Source organism: Filicampus tigris, chromosome 15 (genome assembly GCF_054856515.1).
Source record: "Filicampus tigris isolate MCC_2025a chromosome 15, RoL_Ftig_1.0, whole genome shotgun sequence".
Lineage (NCBI taxonomy): Eukaryota > Metazoa > Chordata > Actinopteri > Syngnathiformes > Syngnathidae > Filicampus > Filicampus tigris.
The window spans coordinates 15,732,649-15,755,779 of record NC_141231.1 but is presented as its reverse complement, the minus strand read 5'-3'; the positions used below and the strand labels follow the sequence as shown (position 1 = coordinate 15,755,779).

At 41.3% G+C, this 23,131-nt stretch overlaps 1 protein-coding gene across 3 annotated transcripts in view; it reads right to left on the bottom strand.

Moving 5' to 3' along the window:
* The window catches only part of LOC147135730 (matrix metalloproteinase-17-like), a 71,325-nt gene that overhangs the window by 33,666 nt on the left and 14,528 nt on the right, over positions 1-23,131 (bottom strand). The window contains exon 1 of one of the 3 annotated variants that reach the window (XM_086054195.1): positions 14,175-14,273. The exons of the other annotated variants lie outside the window; for them this stretch is intronic. Coding sequence (XP_085910321.1) covers positions 14,175-14,222 — 48 coding nt within the window. The 5' untranslated portion in view covers positions 14,223-14,273. Of the gene's footprint in view, positions 1-14,174; positions 14,274-23,131 lie in introns of those variants that run through there. 3 annotated transcript variants of the gene reach the window in all.

Here is a 23,131-nt window from a genome sequence, read left to right as displayed (position 1 = left end):
TAGCTTCTATCTATCTATCTAGCTTCTATCTATCTATCTAGCTTCTATCTATCTATCTATCTATCTATCTATCTATCTATCTCAGTATGCTAGAAAGACATGACCAATTAGTAGACTAACATCAAGCCTGGATTTGGTCATTAGGAATCTTAAGTAACTCAAATTAAGAAAACCAAAACTGCCCAAGAGCCCCCCTGCCATCCCTAAGTTCGTTTTTGCATAAACCTGCCATGCTCACTGACAAACAAAGGAAGATAACAACCAACCCAATCCTGTGTGGATGATGTAAGAAGATAAATATGGACGTGACTGGTGGCTACATTCACTTGCAAGGCAAAGCCACTGGAAAGTCAAACTGCAATTTGTCACTGAAAATGTTTTTTGCGCTTAGTTTGTTATTCCCTTGGTTTTAAATGCACATGTTTGTGGGAGGAGAGGTACAGCTGAGGCTGTGTTTATGCTGATGAGCCGCTGCGGTGATATTTCTGTACCCATTTTGCCATGAAATTGCATTTGTGTTAAAACCTGCCCAAGCCCCTTATCGCAATTCATCACCGGGCAATTTAGTTTTTGTTGTTGTTGTTGTTGTTTGGTCGAAGCGCACATGCGAAGACGTTTCCAAATTGACAAATCATCTTCCTAGTTATGCTTGGCCTCTTTCATTTTCGCAAACGGTGTTCATCTACTGCAGGTATGCCGGCTATTATGGATTGCAATAAATCAGCTTCCTGTTTATTCTGCGACTGACAGCAAAATTTCTAATCTTGAATTAATATTCAGGGTTGAGTGTATTAGCGGGTTCAACCTTCGGGTCCTCCGGTCTTCTGCTTACGTCTGCAAGTGTGCCAAAACGTTGATATGTTTGACAGCTGACAGGAAACAGTTTTTCCCAATTTAAAGCAAAGGTCAACCTAAACATATTTCTTTTTCAAGAATATGTTCTATGCAAGCTCACTCGGTGAAACAAGGCATACTGACAAATATTGCGTTTGTGGACTAAGTGTTAGTCCACTCGTTTTTAGCCATCTCCGGGGGCGGCCATTTTGTCTTCTGTCGACTGAAAATGACAGCACAACTGCTCACAACGACCAATCGCGGCTCAGCTTTAGAAAACAGGCGAGCTGTGATTGGTCGTTCCCTGAGTAGTTGTGATGTCATTTTCAGTCGACAGAAGACAAAATGGCCGCGCCCCAGAGATGGCTAAAAACGAGTGGAGAGAACCAACTCTTTGGTAATACTCAGAGAGAACCAACAGTTGGGTTAATAATAACACCGTTTTGGGTCAAAAATTAACCGATCCACTAATCGGGTCAATTTGACCCACCCTTCTTGTGTTGTTTTATAGAAAACAGCCCAATCTTTTAGGTTGTTTTGTACAAAAAGAAAGACAGTTGGGTCAAATTGACCCAAGTCGTGATTCGGTCCATTTTTGACCCAAAATGGTGTTATTTTGAACCCAACTGTTTTTAGAGTGTGAAAATCCTGAACAGACCTTTGCCGTAGCCCGCTAGAAGTGAGGTGAAGCAAGGTACAGTAAATGAAGGCAAAAGGGACACCAGTAATAATAAAGAATTATGTTACTATTTCTGTTTATCATTCCCAGTTTGCCATGGCAGCCTTCCAGTCAGATGGCATGCGCAAGAAGTCCTTGGAGCTACGGTAAATGGAATCTTGTCATTATCCATTCCATTGTGACTTCAGAGCCCGGTCCTGTGATGCGTAGGAATTTAATTTAAAAGAAGAAGAAAAGAAAAGGTCAATTCCTTGGTTTGAGCCTCACATTGTTAACATTTTTTGATCTACCTACATGCTTTGTCTAATCACAATAAATACAAATTTGAATGAATTCTCCATCTGAATGCATTTGGTACGCTTTGCATTTGTCATAGCTGCTGTATCAATTTAACATTGTTTGCTTGTGAGTCATTATCGCTGGCCCCAATTAGCCTTCCGCTTCTTCTTCTTCTTCTTCTTTCTTGTTTTAATGGATTCCTTCTGGTTCTTTTTCTATCACACTGCTGCTTTTGCTTGTAGCTCGTGCCGCTGTAGTTGTATGCGACATGACTACTGAAACAATTTATAGGATTTTTGTCGCAATTTTGTTGAATTCGACATGATACACTTGCAAGGGATGGCCTTAAAGCGGAAGTCAACCCAAAAACAAGAATATGTTCAATGCAGCTCCATTAGTCGAAACAAGGCATTCTGATAAATACTTGTGGAATGTTTGTGGAATAAGAGTTAATCCACCTGTTTTTTAGCCATCTCAGGGGGCGTCCATTTTGTCACTTGCTGTCAACTGAAAATGACATCACATTTGCTCAGGGCAGAAAGTGACAAAATGGCCGCCCCCTAACATGGCTAAAAATGGTTGAATTCTGCTGAGATTGCCTCTTACCTAGTGTGTGCGACACCGAAATTAGAATTTAGCGTTCCAGTTTTCTTGAAAATTTGGTCTAATTTGAGGCGCTCGCATTAAAGCAGCACTGGGCGGGAAATCGACCTTAATACATTTTATTTTCACAACTCTTTTGATGAAACATTAACTTACAAGTAGTTGAATGGGACTTTTGTCATTCCCTGGGGGGGGGTATATCGTTTTTACTCACACCAAGCAACTTTGAGGAGGATGGGAGCAACCCTGACACACACAAAAAAAATACGAATGTCCTGAATTGCTTTACGGCATACGTCACTTCCTCCTTTCGCTATAAGGACGGAAATTGATTCGAACGTCTACGCGCTATTACCGGTGTCATGGCAGAAGCCCCAAAACAAACAAAAAAACAAAAGTATTGTTTAAACAAAATTAGATTAATTACCTCATTGATATTCATCTTTCACGCAGCCACTGGAAATAGAAATGCAATTCAGTCCAACTTGAGGCCAGCGAGAGCTCGGGATTTCACGACACTATGCGCTAGCGTGTATGGGAAATGTGGTTGACTTTTGTCAAAACACTACCGTGTTTGTCCCCATGGCGCCGCCATAATCAACAAAAACTGACATATGACAGGCACAGTGTTGCTTTGTCATATTCCTCAAACGCAATCATAATCAGAATGCCATGTTTAGACTATTGGGGCTGCATAGAACATAGAACAAATTTTGCAGTTGACTTCCGCTTTAACAATTTATCATTAAAAATTTTACAAATTTTGTGGAATTGAGCAACATCCATGCATCATTCTCAACGTGACGCTGGCATTAAAACAGGAGTTCATCACATTCGCCGAGAACCTCCCATCCCCTTACAATACAGTGGTGCCTTGAGATACGAGTTGAAATCGTTCCATGGGCCACAATTACAAAGAATGGAAATGCCAATAATTCATTCGTTTTTGCAATCTGTTTTTTAATAAGAAAAATTATATTGTACTTTATGAAAACATACTGGGATGAGATAAAAAAAAATAAAACATCAGGATAAAGAATATGGGCTTGTGCGATGCTCTTCGGTAGCCCATCTATGGCATTTGCATTGTGCGTGAGCATTACGCTCTCTGACAATTCCAGGCCAAAGTTGCGTGGTTGCTTTACGTAAACAACAGGTTGAAGCCTCTTTTCTGAAGAAACATTCATTCTCTGCTAAACCACCGCTTGTTGTGAAGCCCATTAAATTGGCGATATGGCAATTTTTTTGCTTGCATTGCTCATCTCTTGAAATACGCACACGTCAGCTCACTTGCATCTCAGGGCATCGCTGTAATATTAAAAAAAAAAAAAAAAACATGAAACGTCCACGTCACTCAAGAAAAGGTATGCCGATCCCGAATCCATGTTACGCAAATACGACGCAACCACGTGACGATGGCTCACGTAGTGCCACAACTCAATTCATTTCCAGTGATGCGAAAGACGCCTTGAAAATAAAAGGGGATATTTCGGCGCCATCTGACGCGGTCAAATGAAAAGGGTTGTGCGAAATAAGCGGCCGCTGGAACAGAAAATGTTGCATATCGCAATGAAACAACCCGAGCTAGCCTGCGCGAGTTTGCCGTCTTAATCTGTGATTAAGTGCGACACGGGTGTGCCGACGCAGACTCTTCTTCTTCTCATCATGAATTATTTAGACGCACAGAAGCAGAGACGCAGCGCGGCTAAATGATGTCGAACACGTTGTTTTTTTGTTGGTCTTGCACTTGAGGAAACATCGCCGGTCGAGCCCGTGTCTGCACAATCATGTCGTGAAATTGCCTTGCCTGGGAAATGTGTACCTTGTATCTATTTCTCGTCAAAGGATCATAGGGCATCACTCAAAGCAAATGAGTCGACTAACACGCTAGCAGAGTCTTGAAGACGTTCAAAGTGTTATTTGAGAGAAAGGAAAGGTAATAAGAACGTCCTTGACACACTGTTGCTTTTTCCAATGAGAATAACAATACGTATTCAACGCCGTCACCGGGGGAAATAAAGACGAATCTGCCATCCGATTACATAAATGGCGATAAATGTGTTTGTACTTTTCCATTATTCTGCATGTAATTTTACAAGGCTTGTGATGTTTTGAGTCATTGAGGGTGTAGAAGTGGTGGTTTATTCAGGGTGTGTGAAGTTCCCACGCAGTGGCTATGGAAATGTGACTGTGAATGGTTGATTTTTTTTTTTTTTTTGTTTGTTCTCTTTGACTCGCAACCAGTCCAAGGTGAAATCTGCCTTCCGCTTAAAGTCATATATAGATATCCTCCCGTTGCTCAGTGGTCGGTGACTTTTTCTGCTAAATGTAAAAAAATTTTTTTTAAAAAGTACTTGTCAAGACTTACTATAAGCGTGAAAAAAGTTCTGTTTCTATTTTTCGATTATTAAAGACGATTTTACACAAGCAAAAAGGAGTTGGGGCGGGGGAAAACTATCAAATCTTGGAAAGAGACCATTTGTTTGAGGCACTGCGAAAGTCTGCGCTGTATTACTTTTCAGTGAATTAATACCGGCCTTATAAGTGCATATTGTTATCGGTTATACTACTATTAAATAGCAGCTTGTAGTTTTATGACAGAAAGCAACAGAAGTTCAAGAATGGAGGTTACAGAGGTGGTGAGTGAAATCGAATTACGGTAGACTTCCCCCCCCCCGATTGAATATGGGGGGGGGGGCATGGATTAATTGTTAGTTTCGGAAGATAAAAATAAATGGTGTCCCGTTGTTCTGGGACACAAAAAAATGACATACTTTGATGGATACCAGGGTGGTTGAAAGTGGTAGACACACGTGATTTTAGCATGTTTAACAATAGGAATGTTAGCATAAAATAAAATATAGCGTAGCCACAAAAACTGCACGTGCATCACATCTCCTCCTCCTCATTACTAGAAGTATAATAATCAGTTGAATATAAATATAAATTACGAAGCCGTTTTAAGTATTTTATATCCCAACCCAGTGGGAAAAGGCACCAGGCTACTACCTGATCATTGCCTAGCAACCAGTGGCAAATATGGACGCACTTGAGTCGGGTTGCCGTCGTCCTTGTGCCGTCCTGCCCCTTTCCTTGCGGTGAACTCCACAAAAATCAAGAGCGGTGTGAAAAGTGCTATAAGCACAAGATTGCTGCCTTGAAGAGTTGACATAAGGAGAGTTGTGCGTGGCCGTAGCCCTCGAACGGTTCAAGACGCGATTAATCAACAATCAATTCCACACAATTGCCAAATTCTTGACGCTCAATTAATATGCCCACCCCTAGCTCTGGCAATTGCATTGTGTAAAATTAAATCATTTCCATGACCGTAAAAACGCTGTGTTTATGAGTTTATTAGTCACACGAGTGCTGGAAGAGGGAGTCGTTCAAATGAACTCTGATTGTTGGAACGCGATTTAAAACACCGCTTCTGAGTCATGACCAGCAGCTGACTGCACCTGTTTTTTTTTTTTTTTTTGTTTGTCATTTTTGTTTCACAAGGTCTTTAGTTTTTTTTTGTTGTTTTTTTTTATGACCGTCCTTATAAAAAAGTGACATAACTTGCCATTAATAAATAATTTTGAGTCCCCTGTTACGGGTAGAAAGTGGAAATCCTCTACCATCAGCAGTTATTTGAGTCAACTCGAGTTGTACAACCTCGTAAATGTTGAGCTAACAGCAGAGAGTATGATTTCACACGCAATAACGTGTGCGGTTGTGCAATGACTATTTAAGCCCCTCGAATAACAACAGACTCCTTAGCTAGTAGGGTTGCGGATTTTGGACAACAATCTGGTTTAAAGCCCAATAAGATGGAAGTATATGAAGTACAAGAGCATGATATGGGATGGAGGAGTAAAATAACCTCTGGTTGGTTGATGGCAAGGGTAAATATGGAGAGTCATCTGCCGGTGGATAGGATGGCGGGAGTTCACTGGCTGCTGAAGCATGCAAGCAGAAAGTAATATGTTACATTAACAAGCCACTAAGGGGGAAAAAAAAAAAAAAGTTCAGTTCAGTTCATTCTGGTTCAGTTAAACTGAATCGATTATGTGATACAATTTAAGACCTGAACAACAGGAAATATCTATCCGACTTTTGGCAATCATAATAAGACGGAATGCCATTATTTCCAAAATGGTTTCATTATTTCAACAAATTGGACCAGACGCTCAAAACGGAATCCGTTTGACCCTAAACAGTAGTCTGTAATGATACAGAAAAGTAGAACGAGATATGAGTTTTATTTTTCAAAACCATCTAGGATAGGGTGAATGAATCGAAATGAAGGTGGTGTTCGTCTAAATTAATAAAATATTAAATAACCTGCCTCGTTTCATTGACTTGTTTTTTTTTGGCACCCACCCAGTTTTCTGCGCTCTTGTTTACCGAAAAGCCTCAGCAAATCAAATTCATTTTGTTTCTGACATTTTGTTTCATACGAGTCTGATCAGGTGGTCCTTCAAGTCCAGTAATTTGGGAGGACGTACGGGAGGATGAGTCACAGACACAGAAAGCTTCTGTGGAGGCAGGGATAGAATTTAATTATTTACATTACTAATCTAGCATATGCGACTATCCTCTGAACTCTCGAAACGATATCTCAGAGACTTTCTGATATCATATCGTCGCTGTTCAGTGAAAAAACACATATGTCCAATTTTGGAAAAAAAACAAAAAACATTTTCACATTAATGCGATATCTGTGACGTGGCAACACCATTCACGCAAAAATAAGAAAATAGAAAAAAGAAAAATCGACATAAGTGTTTTTCACGTGACAGCAACGATATGCTACTTTTTTCTTTTAAGAATAATTAGCTCTTTTATTCGATTTCCTCTGAACCAGGTGCCTTGATACACTGCGGTTGCTTTCATACAAGAAACGAAGCCACACAGCCACAAAGATGTGTTTTTGCAAATGACACTAGTACTACACAGAGGCAACAAAAAATTGGGAACCACTAGAATGCATTATTTGTCAATCAGTAAACATTACTAATGTGTATCAAAATAATATCAAATGCCTTTAGTAAAAAAAACTTAAGTACCAGAGGGAAAAAAAAAAAAACATTTGATTTGATCCATAGCGATACGAAACAATTGCTCGCACACATTCGTTATGCTTTTCGAGCCGCCCTCTGATTCAATCACACATAAATTGAATCCAGTAGGCCAATGATTTAGATATTCCATTTCATGCTACATTATCTTCCAGATAAAATTAGTTGTCTTCAAAATGCTGTGATCCCCCGGTTGTAGGTATTTGCTTGACAGCCGTTAAGAGTGTAGCTTTGCCCATTTTATCTTTCCATCACTCATTTTTATATCCATTGACACATCCCGAAGAACAGATCCCAGCCTGTGTGCTGCTTCTGCGCACACTGCCATGACTCATGAGACAAAAAAAAAAAAAAAAAAAATGGGCACGAGAGAACAGAGTACGGCTAACAAGCAGAACATTTAATTCACTCCTTGTTAATCATCCAACTTCATGCAACAGTCGGAAAGACAAAAAAAAAAAAAAAAAAAAAAAAAAAATCTTGTCCCTGTTCCAAGCTAAGGTCAAAGTGCAGCCTGCCTCTCCCCTGTCTCCTTAGTAACTCAACTTGTTCCGTGCGGCCTTTTTGTGAGATGTTCCATCCAACAAAACCTTGTTTTCCTCCGCGAACAGCTGTGAGAGCCTTTAAACTCGCTCTTGTTGACATGGCACGAGGCACCAGCAGACGGGGGACCCCAGGACTTGTCTTTCACTAACATGGAGGGGTGGTACTTTCATACATGTTTGTTAGTGCCTCGGGGACAAGGAAAGACATTTACTTCCCATCTGTTAAAAGGTTACTAGGCAATAAATTTGGAATACCAATGTACAATATTGAGTAACATGTTCAGGAAAAGCATGCAAAAAGAACTCTTTTCTTTAAAGTGGAAATCAACCCAAAGACATTTTTTTCCAGAATATGTTCCCAGCTGGCCCACTGGTTGAAACTAGGCATTCTGGTGAATATTGCGTTTGTGGAATATGAGTTAAGCAGAAAAATCGGCATGTTTTTATCCATCTCAGGGGGAGGCCATTTTGTCACCTCTGTCGACTGAAAATGACATCACAACTACTCGGGGCTCAGGTAACGACCAATCAAGGCTCAGCTTCAAAAAACAGGTCAGCCGTGATTGGCCGTTCCCTGACCCCTGAGTAGTTGTGATGTCATTTTCAGTCGACAGAAGTGACAAAATGGCCGCCCCCATAGATGACTAAAAACGGGTGGATTAACTCTTATTCCACAAACGCAATATTTATCAGAATGCCTTGTTTCAACTAGTGGGCTTGCATAGAACATATTCTTGAAAAAAATATGTTTGGGTCGACTTGTTTTATTTACTCAAGGTTAAGGTCAATTCTTGTAAAAGAAATCATGTTTTCCTTCTCAGGCAATAAACAAAACCATTTAATTCAAACACTAAATTCAACAGCGACTCTGGCCGGTGCTCAATCTGGAGATGGAACTCAGAACCTGATCAGAAAAAAAACGGTTGAAACTTGGCAAGTGTTTAAGACAACCAACCAACCAACCAACTAAACCCTTAAAAAAAAAAAAAAAAAAAAAATCTCAAAACCACTGCCCTCCATTCCATCAACACCCTAGAAGTGCATGCAGTGGCTCGAAGATTATTTCAAGCTGCTTGAATGGCTTTCTATTTTACATCAGCAGTTTATTCTAGGGAACTGTTTACGTAAAAGTATTCCGCGAGGATGACGTACCCCGCAATGACAGCTTGCGTGCTTAAATGAGGAGTTCAGGAGAGATAAAAAAGAGCGGCCGAGCAAACCATTAGGGAAGGACGCCAATGCCTGTGGAGGATTTGGGCTCACCTGTGCAGGGGGGAGGGAGGGAGGGAAGGGAGGGAGGGAGGTAGGAGATGAAAGCGACGAGCGACAGACAGCATTGCAAACGCATTTAAAAGCACCCAAAAGCAGTTTGAGCACAACTAACTATCCTTTTCTAACGCGATGCTAACTTTTCAAAGTGAGGAAATTGTCCGAAAAATAATAGCAAATTATTTGTGCAAACTTTGTCAAATGTAAAGTAGGGCGACACTGTATCAGTATTGCTGCCAATGCTATAAAAAGACCCAGTACAGTCTTTTTAAAATGCTCCGATACTACGCACCGATACCATCTGATCAACTTGTGGTATACTCAAGAAGCAGAAAAAAACATGTGATTGGATGTCGAAATGTCAGTTGTGACAGGTTGTCCGTATAAAAAAAAAAAAAAAAAAAAAAAAAAAAAGGGTTATATTCGACTGAAACGTGTCATTTTCAAGCCAAAGTTTGTGTTTTTGGACAATATGTGATTATAATCAAACAAAATTTCAAAATTCAGCACTCAGTTTCAGCAGGAATCCCTAGAGAAAAACTCTAACTGCTTCAACTGTACAAGGATTGATTCTCCCCAACGCCCCCCCCCACCCCAGAAAAAAAACCACACCCAAAAATCCTTCTGTAGGTTATTGTGTAAGAGTACCCTATAGATAAAGTTCCTACTTAACTTTACATTCTAGCATTTCAACATATCAGTGCTGTGCTCCACTTTACAAAACAATTTCTGTTTGTTCTAAATTGTCCTTGGCAGTGGAAAAGCCACAATTTAGGTGCTTATACTTGCAATGAGATGACCCACACCCCCACTTTAAGCACAATCTTACTTTACTCGCAACGGGGCTGACTTCATTTCAAGTCCAAGGCCAGAAAGTAAATGTCAACAAAGTCGCTGAGGCGTACCGTGCAGTTAGTATACTGTTGCTAAAGGAAATTTTTCATATATGAATAATTTCATCTGTATATGCTGCCAACAACTTGGATTGTGCTAAAGGCATTTTCTTTAAAGTAGAAGCATCGTTTCTTCATTTAAAAAAAAAAAAAAAGTATAAGTAGGAATACATCTTTTGGCCCGGATCCCATTTGTAGCTGCTTTGTTCGAAGCAGAAACTGAAATGTTCTACTGTGTATGACGCTAACGACATATGTTGACCCCCCCCGAGGTCGCGCTCAATCAGAGATATTCCTTCGCTCCACGTGCACGTGCGTGTGACAGAGAGTAAGAATAGAGAGACGATCACGCTTGCGAGTATGATACGTGTGGGTGGACAGAGCAAGTCAACCGGAAACATGGAGGGGGGGTGGGGGGGGGGAACTGTTCTAATCAAAGTCAGTTTGTGTTTCAGCAACGATAAAAATGCAAAACGAGTCGTCGCAATATTTACAACATTTGAAGACAAAAAGGATCTAAATATGTCTATTTTTACATGATATATCAATATCGATATATACAATATCGATATGATTTAAAACGATCTGACCTCGGGACTTAACGGGATCTTCTGTACTCGGCTTCTGACTTTTGAGCCTCCGGGTCTGACTCTGGAACCGTTTTGGCAAACAAATGGCACCCCGCGAGAGAGAAAACCTCAAAACCCTTCCGGTATAAAGAACATGCTTATATTTCTTCAACTGGCTTTTTGGTGCGCACTAAAGAGTTGAGCTTCAACATTGGATACGGAACAGACAGAAGCGACTATTTGCCGAGTGAGCTTGATGAAGTCGTAGCCTCTCCCAAACCATAAAACGTCCCTCGCGGACGTCACATTTTCCCCTCTGTTGTCTGTTAAAGCAAATTGAAATTTCCACAGAGACGCTTATAAAGTCTACCGCGGCATGATGAGAGCATATCCCAAAGCAAGATTGAACTCATTTTGCTCTCAACTGCATCATTAAATACAATTATTTTGAAGATAGAAAATTGGGTGCCAACATTTTACACTATTTCAAACAGATAAAATCAAATATTTCAAGTTTTTTTTTTTTTACGTGTGGCGGAGCAGATGTTGAATAACTGGTTTCTGATTATTTGATGTTCATGATTTGTACGCGTACAGGTTCCTGATAACTGAGGGGAAATCAAGCCAAACATATTTTTTTTTCTCAAGAATATGTTCCCAGCAGGCCCACTAAGTTGAAACACGGCATTCTGATTAATAGTGCGTTGTGTGTTTGGCAGCAAAATGCACCTGTTTTTAGCCATCTCAGGGGGCGGCCATTTTGTCATTTCTGTCGACCGAAAATGACATCACAACTACCCAGGGCTCAGGGAACAACCAATCACAGCTCGCCTGTTTTCTAAAGCTGAGCCCTGGGTAGTTGTGATGTCATTTTCAGTCGACAGAAGTGACAAAATGGCCGCCCCCGGAGATGACTAAAAGCGGGTAGATTCACTCTTATTCCACAAACGCAATATTTATCAGAATGCCTTCTTTCAACTAGTGGGCCTGCATAGAACATATTCTTGAAAAAAATATATATATTTGGGTTGATTTCAGCTTTAAAAAAAGATGCAAGAAGATAATCTTTGTTTGGACTCCATTGTTGGAGCTGACGATAAACCTTCAAAAAAAACGACTCCTCTTGCCTCATTCATGGCTTTGCTCTGTCGGTTTAAACTGTTGAGCTGTTTCCCACTGCTATCCCAAGGCCAAGGATATTTCATGGCTTTAACCCCTCATTTGAGGAGGGGAAAATGCTAATAATATATAGAACATAGGGGAGGGGCGGGGGAGAAGAATGATGGCCCCTCTCACCACAGGAGGAAATGTTACTTTTATGTGGTCCTAACGGCCACATGCTCGCAAGCCACATTTAGCGAGCAGCAGCCGGCCTCGCTCCACCACAGGGCAATTTTGCTGTAGATGAAGTCTGCTAAATGTCTTAAGATGAAAGAAAGGGCTGCGGCCTTTCAGATGGGAGGCCTTGTGGTTCTGTTTGAAGGTTGAGGCACACTTAAAACACTCCACATTACACCAAGAATCCTCATTTCGTCTTTCCCTCTTAATCAACTGCATCACTTTAAAATAAGGGGCGTTCTTTGTTATCCTTGAAACTGACAGATGTGACTTAGCAAGTGTCGAAAAAAAATGCCACTGCTGACAAACTGACTTAATGAGAGAATTAAAAAAAGAAGAAGAAAAAAAAAAAGTCAAGCTCTCTAGTGAAGAGCTTTCTATGTATGTTATGACGACTTGTGTGGAGTTGATTGAAGCAATTGTTTCCAAATAGACTACATTACTTGTCTGTGACCAGCAGAGGCACTGTTGAGTCAGTGCGCGGTAGGGCTGCACGAAATTGAAAAAAAAAAACATGCGATATTGATGTTATTGCGTGTATGTGTGTTAGGGCCGTCAAAGTTAAAGCATTAACTACGGAGATTACATTTTATAAAGCACAAAAAAAAAATTAACTCAGTTAACTCAGTTTTATTTACTTCCTGTAGCAGCTGACCTCTGCTCGCTGTGCAGACAAACTTAGAGGAGAGTCGCAAAGACGGACTTTTACCTAGTTTTACTTTAAAAAGTTGCTCGACGGCTCATTGGAGAAATCCAAATTATTTTGCACACTTTGCAAAGCCAAATTCAAATGATGAAACCATATTAGGGTTTTTTTTGGGTTGTTCAACTGTTGTATTTTACAGGAGGAGAATCGTATTCAAGGGTCAAAGAAAGTCTTTGAATCGAAATATACTTAATTAATTCTAAGATTTTACTCAAGTAAATAGTGGTTCCAAGCTTCGTAAAAAAAATGTAGTTGAAAAATGTGATTAATCGCGATCCATTATGGGGCATTTTGCGATTAATTAGGTCAAACATTTTAATCGCTTGACAGCATATATATAATATATATAGTATATATATAATATAATAGATATACAATATAATATACATATATAATATATATATATATATATAATCCAAGCAAAAAATACTTTCAAATATAGTCTGTTGAGATCTTGCGTCATATGTAGCCTACACATTGTGCATGGCAGTGGCGTAAACGAGAGATCCATGTAACTTCATGGTTGAATTAAATTCCAAATTGCACAACCTCATTTGCATTCCACTTTCAGAGGTTCCACTGTACCTTTGTTTGGTTTCTTGCTTCTGACCTTTCATTTACTGTACTGCGAGCATTTATTTTGTGAATTTCTATTACACTATGCTCACTGTAGGGGAACAAATGAGCTAATTTTATCTTCTAATGTATCCAAGCTTCAACATGTTTTAGCGATTCCTCAGCAACTACTTAAGATTGGACCAAACCAACAAGAAGGCGAGACAAAGATTTGCAAATAAAGTGAACAGCTGAGCAATCAAAAACCAAAGAAAATTGCTGCTGGCCTCCTGGGGACAAATGAATATCAGTGTTGGTATAACTTATAACGCATTCGATGCAGACGAGGATGTTTAACTCTGGGGGGGAAAAAAACATTTGCTGAAAAGAAACATTTCGTTATCCGAATACCATTATTGCCCGAGTCGTTTTTGAACATTTTCAGAGCCTGAAAAGTCCAGTTGCCTCAATTCAACCATTAACGGATGGCCATGCTTGAATTACCGAGAAGCTAAACAGAAATAAAAAAAATTAAAAAAAAATACCAAGCACATTGGTGTTTTTATTATTGATATGATGACACCACGTTAAAATGACTTGGGTAATGATGCTATTAGGCGGAGGATTTGATTTTATTGTCCATCCCTAGTATGCAATAATAGTCATCTGCTCTATTTAAAAGCCACTCTGCTGGAAGCAGATGGCACACCCCCTGCCTGCTGCGTCACTCAATCTCCTCATCAGACCAGCACTTCCGTGAAACGAGCCTACAATGGAACACACGGCCGCTTTGTTGCAAAGTTACTGGCTGTGCTCGCTTTCACGCCAAGGTTCCACTTACCGCTCTCGCCCATTGTTTCATCGCACATACATCCGCCGTTAATTTCATTTCGCGAGCCCGCGTCAAGCAAGGGAGCGCGTGTGTCTCGGTGTCTCGGCGCAAGTGTGTGACAGAGAGGATTAAAATGCGGCTGGTAAATGAATCATTTAATCCCCGGTTTAGAGACAGCTGGTTCTACAGAGAGCCGAGACGCGGCTCCTGTCTGTTGGCGGAGGCGCCGCAGGAGACAACAAGAGACGAGGGGCGAAGGCGGGAAGGAGCGAGAAAGGCGGGCTTTCTCTCCTTGATCTTCAACCCGAAGTGACCCGGAGGTGTCTGCTTAATGGAGCAAGCCAAATTGTTGGATCCTATTAAAAGGAGCGAAAGATGCTCATGGAGGGAACCGCGATAACGGAAGCAAACAAAACGCAATGTGATCCAATTCACGCAGTGCCGTTAGGCGAGCAGACGTTCAAAGTTCACCCAATTAGTTGTCAATTAGGTCAACTACACTAATGATTAATTGATTAATCGCTAATCTGATACCGGCGAAAATATGCTAGTCCATCGTCACATATAATAAAAGTAGAAAGAGAGAACGTGAAAACGAGAATTTCCCCCCCCCATTTGTTTCTATGCTGGTCCGTCAAAATATGACTTTTCGTTCAACGATATTCGACTCGTTACTCGACTTTCATCACATCGTTGACTGCAAAAACATATTTAATAATGGCCCAAAAAAATACTCCCTTTATTTACTGGGATACAATTTGCACAAGTAAAACAAATGACAAGCTGATGGACTTTCCCATATACGCTCATATGAACATGTTCACTGGGACTTCAACATTTCAATCGAGCGGCAACGTTACATCGTCACAGACTAGCGTTAAAATTCGCAGCTGATAAAAATACCACCATATAAATAACGTTGCTACAGTATGTAATTCATCAGAGAGTTCTGTCACACAGTCATCGTCCAACCATGTTGTCAGTTCGATTTTTACTGGGCAATTTTTTCTAGTGAGAAAAATGTGGGTATGAATGCTAAAAAAAAAAAAAAAAAATCCTAGTATGAACACAACAAGCCTTTTTTTTCTGAGGTTCCACTGAATATTAAAAATTGCATCCGGAAAGGTGCACGCAACTAGAAAAACAGATAACCTCACGGGGACATAACTAAGGATTTGACCCCACAATATCCCCCGGTGCAAATTAAAAAAGAAAAAAGGGGGAAACCTGATGTTTACCCGCTGGGAGTCACACAGTTTCCGTTCCAAGTGAAGGACACTTTAACCTTTTGCCAAAGCCCCAGCTGCCCATGGAAGCTAACCCCTTTCACCCCTGCTCATATTCAGACCTCGCTGGTGCTTCAGTGAAAGCAGATGCTCTCCAAAAATCATTGTACAAGCAAGAGGGCAGATCATCGTGGGCCTGGCCCATCCAGAATGGAAGGAAGGCTCACGATAAATATGTAATACTTCACAAATGCGTACCGCGATGGACACTAGTTTAGCCATGGTTAATGCAGCCCGTGAAAATTTGTAAAGGTACCAGCACAGTGTCATTTTAACACAGCGGGACAAGAGAAGTCATAAGATATTACCACTATTGAATTTAATGTAGTCGCATTTTATTAAAAACTTGAGGTTTGGGCCTTTTCATCTTTTTTTTTTTTTTTTTTTTTTGGTATATTTACTTTATTTACTATTTAGTAAAACAAACCTCTCACCATAAAAGTGCTACTTCCAAAATGTAAAACCACAATGGTATGTTGTTGCACATACTCATTTGATTGGGGCTTTTCAATAGGTTAATGTACTCAAATGATTAAGGTTGGACATTTGACGAAACGCTCCTTGACTGAATATGTGAGCTATATATACCTAAGAACTTATTCTGGTGTTTTGCTATTCTACATTGCACTTTAGCTTCGCAGTTAGCATGGCTCCTCCATCTACTCTTCTTTCTTCTTGCTTGGTGTGTTGCATAATTAACTTCACCTTGTCCTCTTTTAGTGATAACAAAGGTAGATCTTATCCCTCGTGGATTAGTGACTGAGAGGAGCATCTTTGTGCCCTAAAAAGTACAGTGTTTAGTCATGCTAGCTGGCCAGCCGAAGCTCGTAGCTGGTGCCACGCAAGTTAGCATAGCGACCGACTAGCATTTCTACCGGTAGTTCCCCCGGCGGCCAGGAAAACGGGTGACTGTTGGGATGTAGAAGGCGTAGACTCAATGGCTGAGAGCTCCTCCGTCCCCGCCGCCAAACGTGCTTGAAGCCATTTTCACACGGAGGCGGATACGATGATGTCGTCGGCAAGAGTAATTGTGATTGGCCGGGAGAGGTCGAATTTATGTCCACCGCATATGCCGCGCACCCCTAATCGACGTTCTTCTTTTGACCTCAAATTATCAGTGAAGCAACAGCGCCCCTACAGGCCGCAGCCAAGTAGCGCACCCAGTGTTGCCGCAATTGCTCCCGAGACACGATGAATCAAAAATGCACCATTCTTAACGATCAATTCAATCAATTATTACGCCCCATCCATATTGTATAGCAATAAAAGGGGACGGAAAAGTGCATTTAACGCTGTGGAATAATTGGGCTATATAACTTGCCAACATCCACAGCGCGAATGGAATATCCTATAATTACATCATTGATTTGCAGGGTGGTCTTTGTGCATTGTTCTCATGGTCCAAGCATAGGAGAGACACCAGCTGCATAATCATGATCCTCTCAAAAGCTAAATGTGCCAAAGGAAATTCACAGCAGAAAGTAAAATAATACTTCAATAAAAAAAAAAAAAAAAGAATAAATAAAAAAAAAAAAGTCACATCATTTATTCAAGATGAAGAAAGCCATAGCTTGCGGATTGTATTTGGCAGCGCACGTGTAACTTTATTTTCAAAGAAGGGCGATTCGGTGGCTCCTCTCGGGGGGGGGGGGGGGGGGGGTGGACTCGACGTCTTCACGTTCTTTGAAGTTCCTCATCACTGTGGGTGGGAATGTGGCACGGCACCGGGCCAATGCCACAAACACGAGGATAGAGTAACGCCTGCCCCGCCGTCCCTGCTGTTGCATTCATCCCATAGGCCACACACGCGCACACACACACACACACGCACGTGCACCCCCGCACACGCAAGCACACACACAGATGCAGTGCTGCGTGACAGTTTCGCACTGCTATCACATATGCGATCCTCTGCCGGAAATAATCCGTATCTTTTAAGTGTATGTCCGAGAGGGTGTTTTCTTTCTTTCTTTTTTTAAATTAAAAAAAAAAAAAATGAATACAGCTGATCATGCATTAAATAATCCGATTCCCAACGTCTTTTGTTTCCAATTAACTTCAATCTGGAAAATGAATGGGCTCATCGTTATTTCAGAGATGACTTTATGAGAAAAGAAAAAGCCGCTTCACAGCCTCAACTTCAAACGCACCGCGGGAATATACATTCTGTTTTGGTATTTATGGGTTCAGTGTTATTTATAGTGACGCAGTAGGTCAGGCGAAGGGGCTTGTATGTGTCAAACACACTCTGGAGACACTTGGCCGCTGCTTTTAACGATGATGCATACGTACGCACTCTTCCGGGGCCGCTTCCCGAATTGCGTTTTCCCTCCCGTCTTATAAAAGCGAGACTGGCAGAACTTCGACCGTGACTCCCCCCCCAAATGAATGCTGCCGAATGTTATTTTACACGCGGTACTGCCGGAGTGTTTCAAAGGAGATCCACGGTGCGCTGCGAAATGCGGAAACTTTCTGCTGTTCGGTCGTCACTCGGCATTTTAACAACGGCGGCCCTCCTGACATTTCTACCCTGAGCCCGCGTCACAATCTCAAGTGTCAAGTCTCCTTCACGTCACAAGAACGTAATCCCTTCCAAGGCTGTTCGCATTGAATTATTAATTGCACTCAGCCACTCTCACTCTAGTTCAGTGGAACTTCTTACGTTTAATATAAGCCGTTCCGAGACGCTCAGATAAGTTGTTTTTTTTTTTCAAACAAGAAATAATAAAAATCAAATAAATCTGTTTATGTCCAACTATTCCTTGACAGAAATGTATTAACTGTACAATACACAACACTGCATGTATGATTTCATTCTTAACTGCCGTATAAGTGTGAGCTACCGCTAATATCAAGATGTATGAACTAATTATGTCTTCGCCGTCTGATTACGCGTGACGAACGACGAGCCGTCGGAAGGGAAGTGAAGGGTAGCTGAATGCGAGTCTGCTCGCATTAAGATTTCATGCATTGTGCTTTCTGACAAATTCTAAATGATCCCACAAGGATGAAACAAACGTTGGTGGTAAGACAATACAACGATAAATTGTGAGGATTAACTCTAGAGAGTAGTCGTTCCACGTCAGGACTGAAAGCAACTCACTCCAATCTGATGTTATTGTTGTCAGTTTAGTCACATTGTACTGAGCCAGGGCGGAGATGCCCGTCCCACTTTTGTTGCTATGCTACCGATACGCTGCAATAAATTCCATTTTTGTTTCTGAGGTCGTCTTCGTTTATCCTCATTCCTATGACTAGACCCGAAAATTAAAAAAACAAAAACAAAACAAATAAAAAGCACTCGTGAGGTTCATTAGGGAAGCACGGATGCCACTTTTATTTTTAGACCCAATTGGAGTCCAAAAGCTCACCGATACCGAGCAGCGATACTTGAAAATGCCATTATTAGTCTTGCAATTGTGAAGGAAAATGTGTTTCATTTGAAACAAAAGCCATTCAAAAACACACAATTTTCTTGAGCAAAGCACACGTTTTACCATACATTTTTTTTTTCTAGAGTAACAAGTCATTACTTACATTTTAACATCCAACTGCATGCTTTTCTAACAGTCTTGCCACACAAATGTACTTAAAGGGGAGGTCAACCCCCAATATTAGTTGCAATAATATCTTCTGTGCGGCTTCTCTAGTCTAAATACGGCGTTCTGGTTAATATTGCGTTTGTGGAATAAGTGTTAACCCACTCGTTTTTAGTCATCTGTGGGGTCGGCCATTTTGTCTTCTGTCGACTGAAAATGACATCACGACCGCTCAGAGCTCACGACCAATCACAGCTCACCTGTTTTCTGAGCCGTGATCGGTCGTTATCTGAGCCCCCGAGCAACTTCGGTGTCATTTTCAGTCGAGACAAGAGACAAAATGGCCGACCCCTGAGATGAAAAAAAAACGGGTGGATTTTACTGCTTAATTCATTCCATGACTAATTCCACAAACGGAATATTAATCAGAATGCCATGTTTGGACTTGTGGGCCTGCTGGGAACATAATCTTCTAAAGACATTTTTGGGTTGACTTCCCTTTAAAAAGCCGTGCGCAATAGCGCACTTACAAGAAGCGCTGTCAGCCCACACGGCCTCAAGTGACCGGCACAAAGCATTTTTCCCCGTCCCTCTTTATTGTGCGTTTATGTTTTTGCAACTACAGCACAATTATTGCGGGGTGGCTCGACAGCGGCGTGACAATTCCATTTTGTGGAAACAGATGTAGTGTTTAGCGAGTGATTTAAGCTATCACGCAAAACCCAGAATTGAATGTTTGGTTCCAAGATGTGTGTGCAAAGGAGCAGAGAGGCATCCTTTGTGTTTGAGCCGCACAGCAAGAAAACAGGAAACCATCGGTCAACATGCGGGCAGCGAAGAAGTAAGAGTGTGGTTAGCGATCAACCAATTGATTTATTGTACTTTGCTGGACTTCTGTTTCCAGTATCGTAATGAGCACAATACTACTGGATGTAGTTCATTGTCCCATATGTCCATCTCTTGGTGAGCCAAAATAGGATAAGTAGCATCGAAAATGGATGGATGCAATTATGACATAGAGATAGATAGATATGCTTTTTTTCAGGGCCGATGCCGGCACCGATTATTAGTAGTCAGGGAGGTCGATAACCGATATTGCAGCCGATATTCATTTTCAGTGAAAGGGAAAATATTGGCAAAATCTAAAGTAAAAAAGACCGTTAACTTTGTTGTAACGTCTTTAAAGCGGAAGTCAACCCAAACATATTTTTTTCAAGAATATGTTCCCATCAGGCCCACTAGTTGAAACACGGCATTCTCTAGGGGGGCGGCCATTTTGTCTTCTGTCGACTGAAAATGACATCACAACCGCTCGCAACGACCAATCACGGCTGACCTGTTTTCTGAATCTGAGCCGCGATTGGTCGTTGCGAGCGGTTGTGTTGTCATTTTCAGTCGACAGAAGACAAAATGGCCGCCCCCAGAGGCCGCTAAAAACGGGTGGATTAATAACTCCTATTCCACAAACGCAATATTAATCAGAATGCCTTGTTTCAACTAGTGGGCTTGCATAGAACATATTCTTGAAAAAAAAACGTGACTTCCGCTTTAAGCATGTTTATTGAACAATGTTTCAGTTTTGCATAATGGTGATTTAAAAAAAAAAATCATTATTACAAGCAATTTTTGACAGTATACAAAGTTCAGGGAGCACCCAGGATTGTCAGCATGTCTTAAAAAGGATAAAGAAAAACGTAAACAATAGCTCCATGTAGTTTTCTACAGTAAATGAAAATTTCAAAATGATTTTCGTTTTGATTTCCACAGTTCTAAATTGATTTATCATCGGAAAAGACCGATGCCGACATCCGTCAGAAAGGCAAATATCGGTGCCGATAATCAACCCGGCCGATAATCGGTCCATCCCTAATTATGGACCATCCCTTCCATCACAGTTTAGTGTTAGCATCCAGTTTGAAGTTGAAGTGTTTCCTCACAAAAGAATCACCCCAGAACCCAACCATACCAGTCTAACAAACTCAAAATGCCGAGAACCCACGAAACCCGTCAAAAAAAACAAATCAAAAGTAATCATCACTACAACGCTTTCAAACTTGACAGACTTGCCCGTCTGCACACTTCTCGCCTCAAGCACGCCAAAACTTTTATCACCTGCTCTAACAAAGTGTTTCTAAAACAAAAACAAAACAAAAAAAAAGGCCATGATAACAAAGCGAAGTTTTATTTAGAATCACCCACACCTGCGGGCTGAAAAAAAGTACACACACGGTAGGTGAGGAGCAGCCATCGTGACATCGCTTTAAAGTGATCTGACAAAGACGAGTAGCAGGGGGGGGGGGCAAAAGAGGTGGCGTGGCGTGGCGTGCGTGCGCAATGTACCCGCAGGAAGATACAAGCTGTCGAGATATATGCTACTGAATTAGTAGGGAAAGGTGAGAGAAGCTCCACTGGACCTACAGCGGTAAGAGCAGCGCAACAAAACGACACCCTCGCTGTGGATCAAGTGATTCTGGAACAGCCTTCAAGCACAGCTTCAATCGCGAGCCTCGTAGCAGGAGAGACTTCAAGAGTCAAGAATGGAGAGCTAAAATCGGACAAAATGAGCCGCGGAGGGAGTTTGCTTGTCTTGCGATCCGACACGCCGGCGGCGGCCGGGGAATTGGGGTCAAAGTTCAAAGCCGGCGGCCCTCGGTGACTTTGAAGGGAACGGGCGTTGTGGGACGGACACACAAACACGCCTCCGGACGATAGGATATCCATCGGCTAGCAAAGGCGCTCAAATCGCATGTAGCGGCGGTGACTTGGTTTTACATTAGTTGGCAGAAAATTTGGTTGTCTACAAACGAAATCCTTTGCATGACAAATTATCTGCTGTGAAAAAAAAAAAAGAGAAAAAAAAAAAAAACACCATGCGATTAGTTTTTATTGAGATTTATGGGTGCGTCAACATACGAAAGGACCCCACGCTAAAGGTACACAAGAGGCAGGGTACATCCTGAACTAGAAGCCAGTCAATCACACAAACGTTTTAAACAAAAAACAAAACAAAAAAAAATAGGCAAACTCTCAATCACACTTCCGGCCAATCATTCTTGAGTGAATGTGATGCACAAAACCCGGGGAAAACCCAGATAAGCCTACGCCACAAAGGAAGGCAGAGATTAGAAACCAGACCCTCTCGGCCGTGGCCGGACGTGCTCGCCACGTGCCCGATGTTGTACAATGACATCACATAGTGTACTCGGTATTGCAATACATATCACAAATGTTTTTTTTTTTTTTTTTATTTAGTTCCGCATTCAAACGTGACTCAATCAACGACAATGTGGTACATTGAAGCGTACTGCTCGGAAAAGGCAAAAAAAGCACACGCTCAGAAGATCTCAAGCACTCAATAACTGCATTGATTGGAAAATGTAATAAAAAAAAAATAAATAAAAAAAAATAGACATAAAGCTAGAGAAAGCCCCGCGGTCGTTTAATCCAATGAATGTTTGGTATGACACTGACAAAGTCTAATAGCATCACTGGATGCTAAATTGGAAAAAGAAAATAATTAACGGCATTTTTTTTTTGTTAACCTCGGCAGCACTTTGAACAATAGAGACACATTGGATAATCTTAGTAATATAATTGGAGCTCTGTAACACTGCACATACAGGAGGTTTGTCAAACAAATTGTGCAATTGGATGATCAAAGTTGGCGATCATGTGATTGGAATTTGTTGGTCTGCCGTTTTAGCGGTCGAGATCGGGAGGTTGTAGGGGTGGAGCAATCGTTTTTTTTATTTAAAAGATGCGAGTGCGTCGAATCGTTTCACTTTGCACCAGATGGAATCGAGTCTTAATACCACCGGGTCGATCCGAATCGAAGCGTTCCGCTTTCAAATCGAACCGACCTTGAATCGTTTCGCACCCCGCGTATCGAAAACCGTATGGAATCGTCTTTTGTGGAGGGATGCACAACCCCTCGGAAATCGGCTGGAAAAGGAATGACTATAGTAGACTGCGTCGTGTTCATTTTCATTCATTCCTTTTTTGCTTTCCAACTAATCAGTTCATTTCAGCTAGATTCAACACTTTCCACTCTCCTCAGACACGCTAAGATGAGGGGTTCAAAAGTTGACGGAGTATCGAAAAAAAAAAAAGTGGGCGCGGGGCAAAACACGACGCAATAACG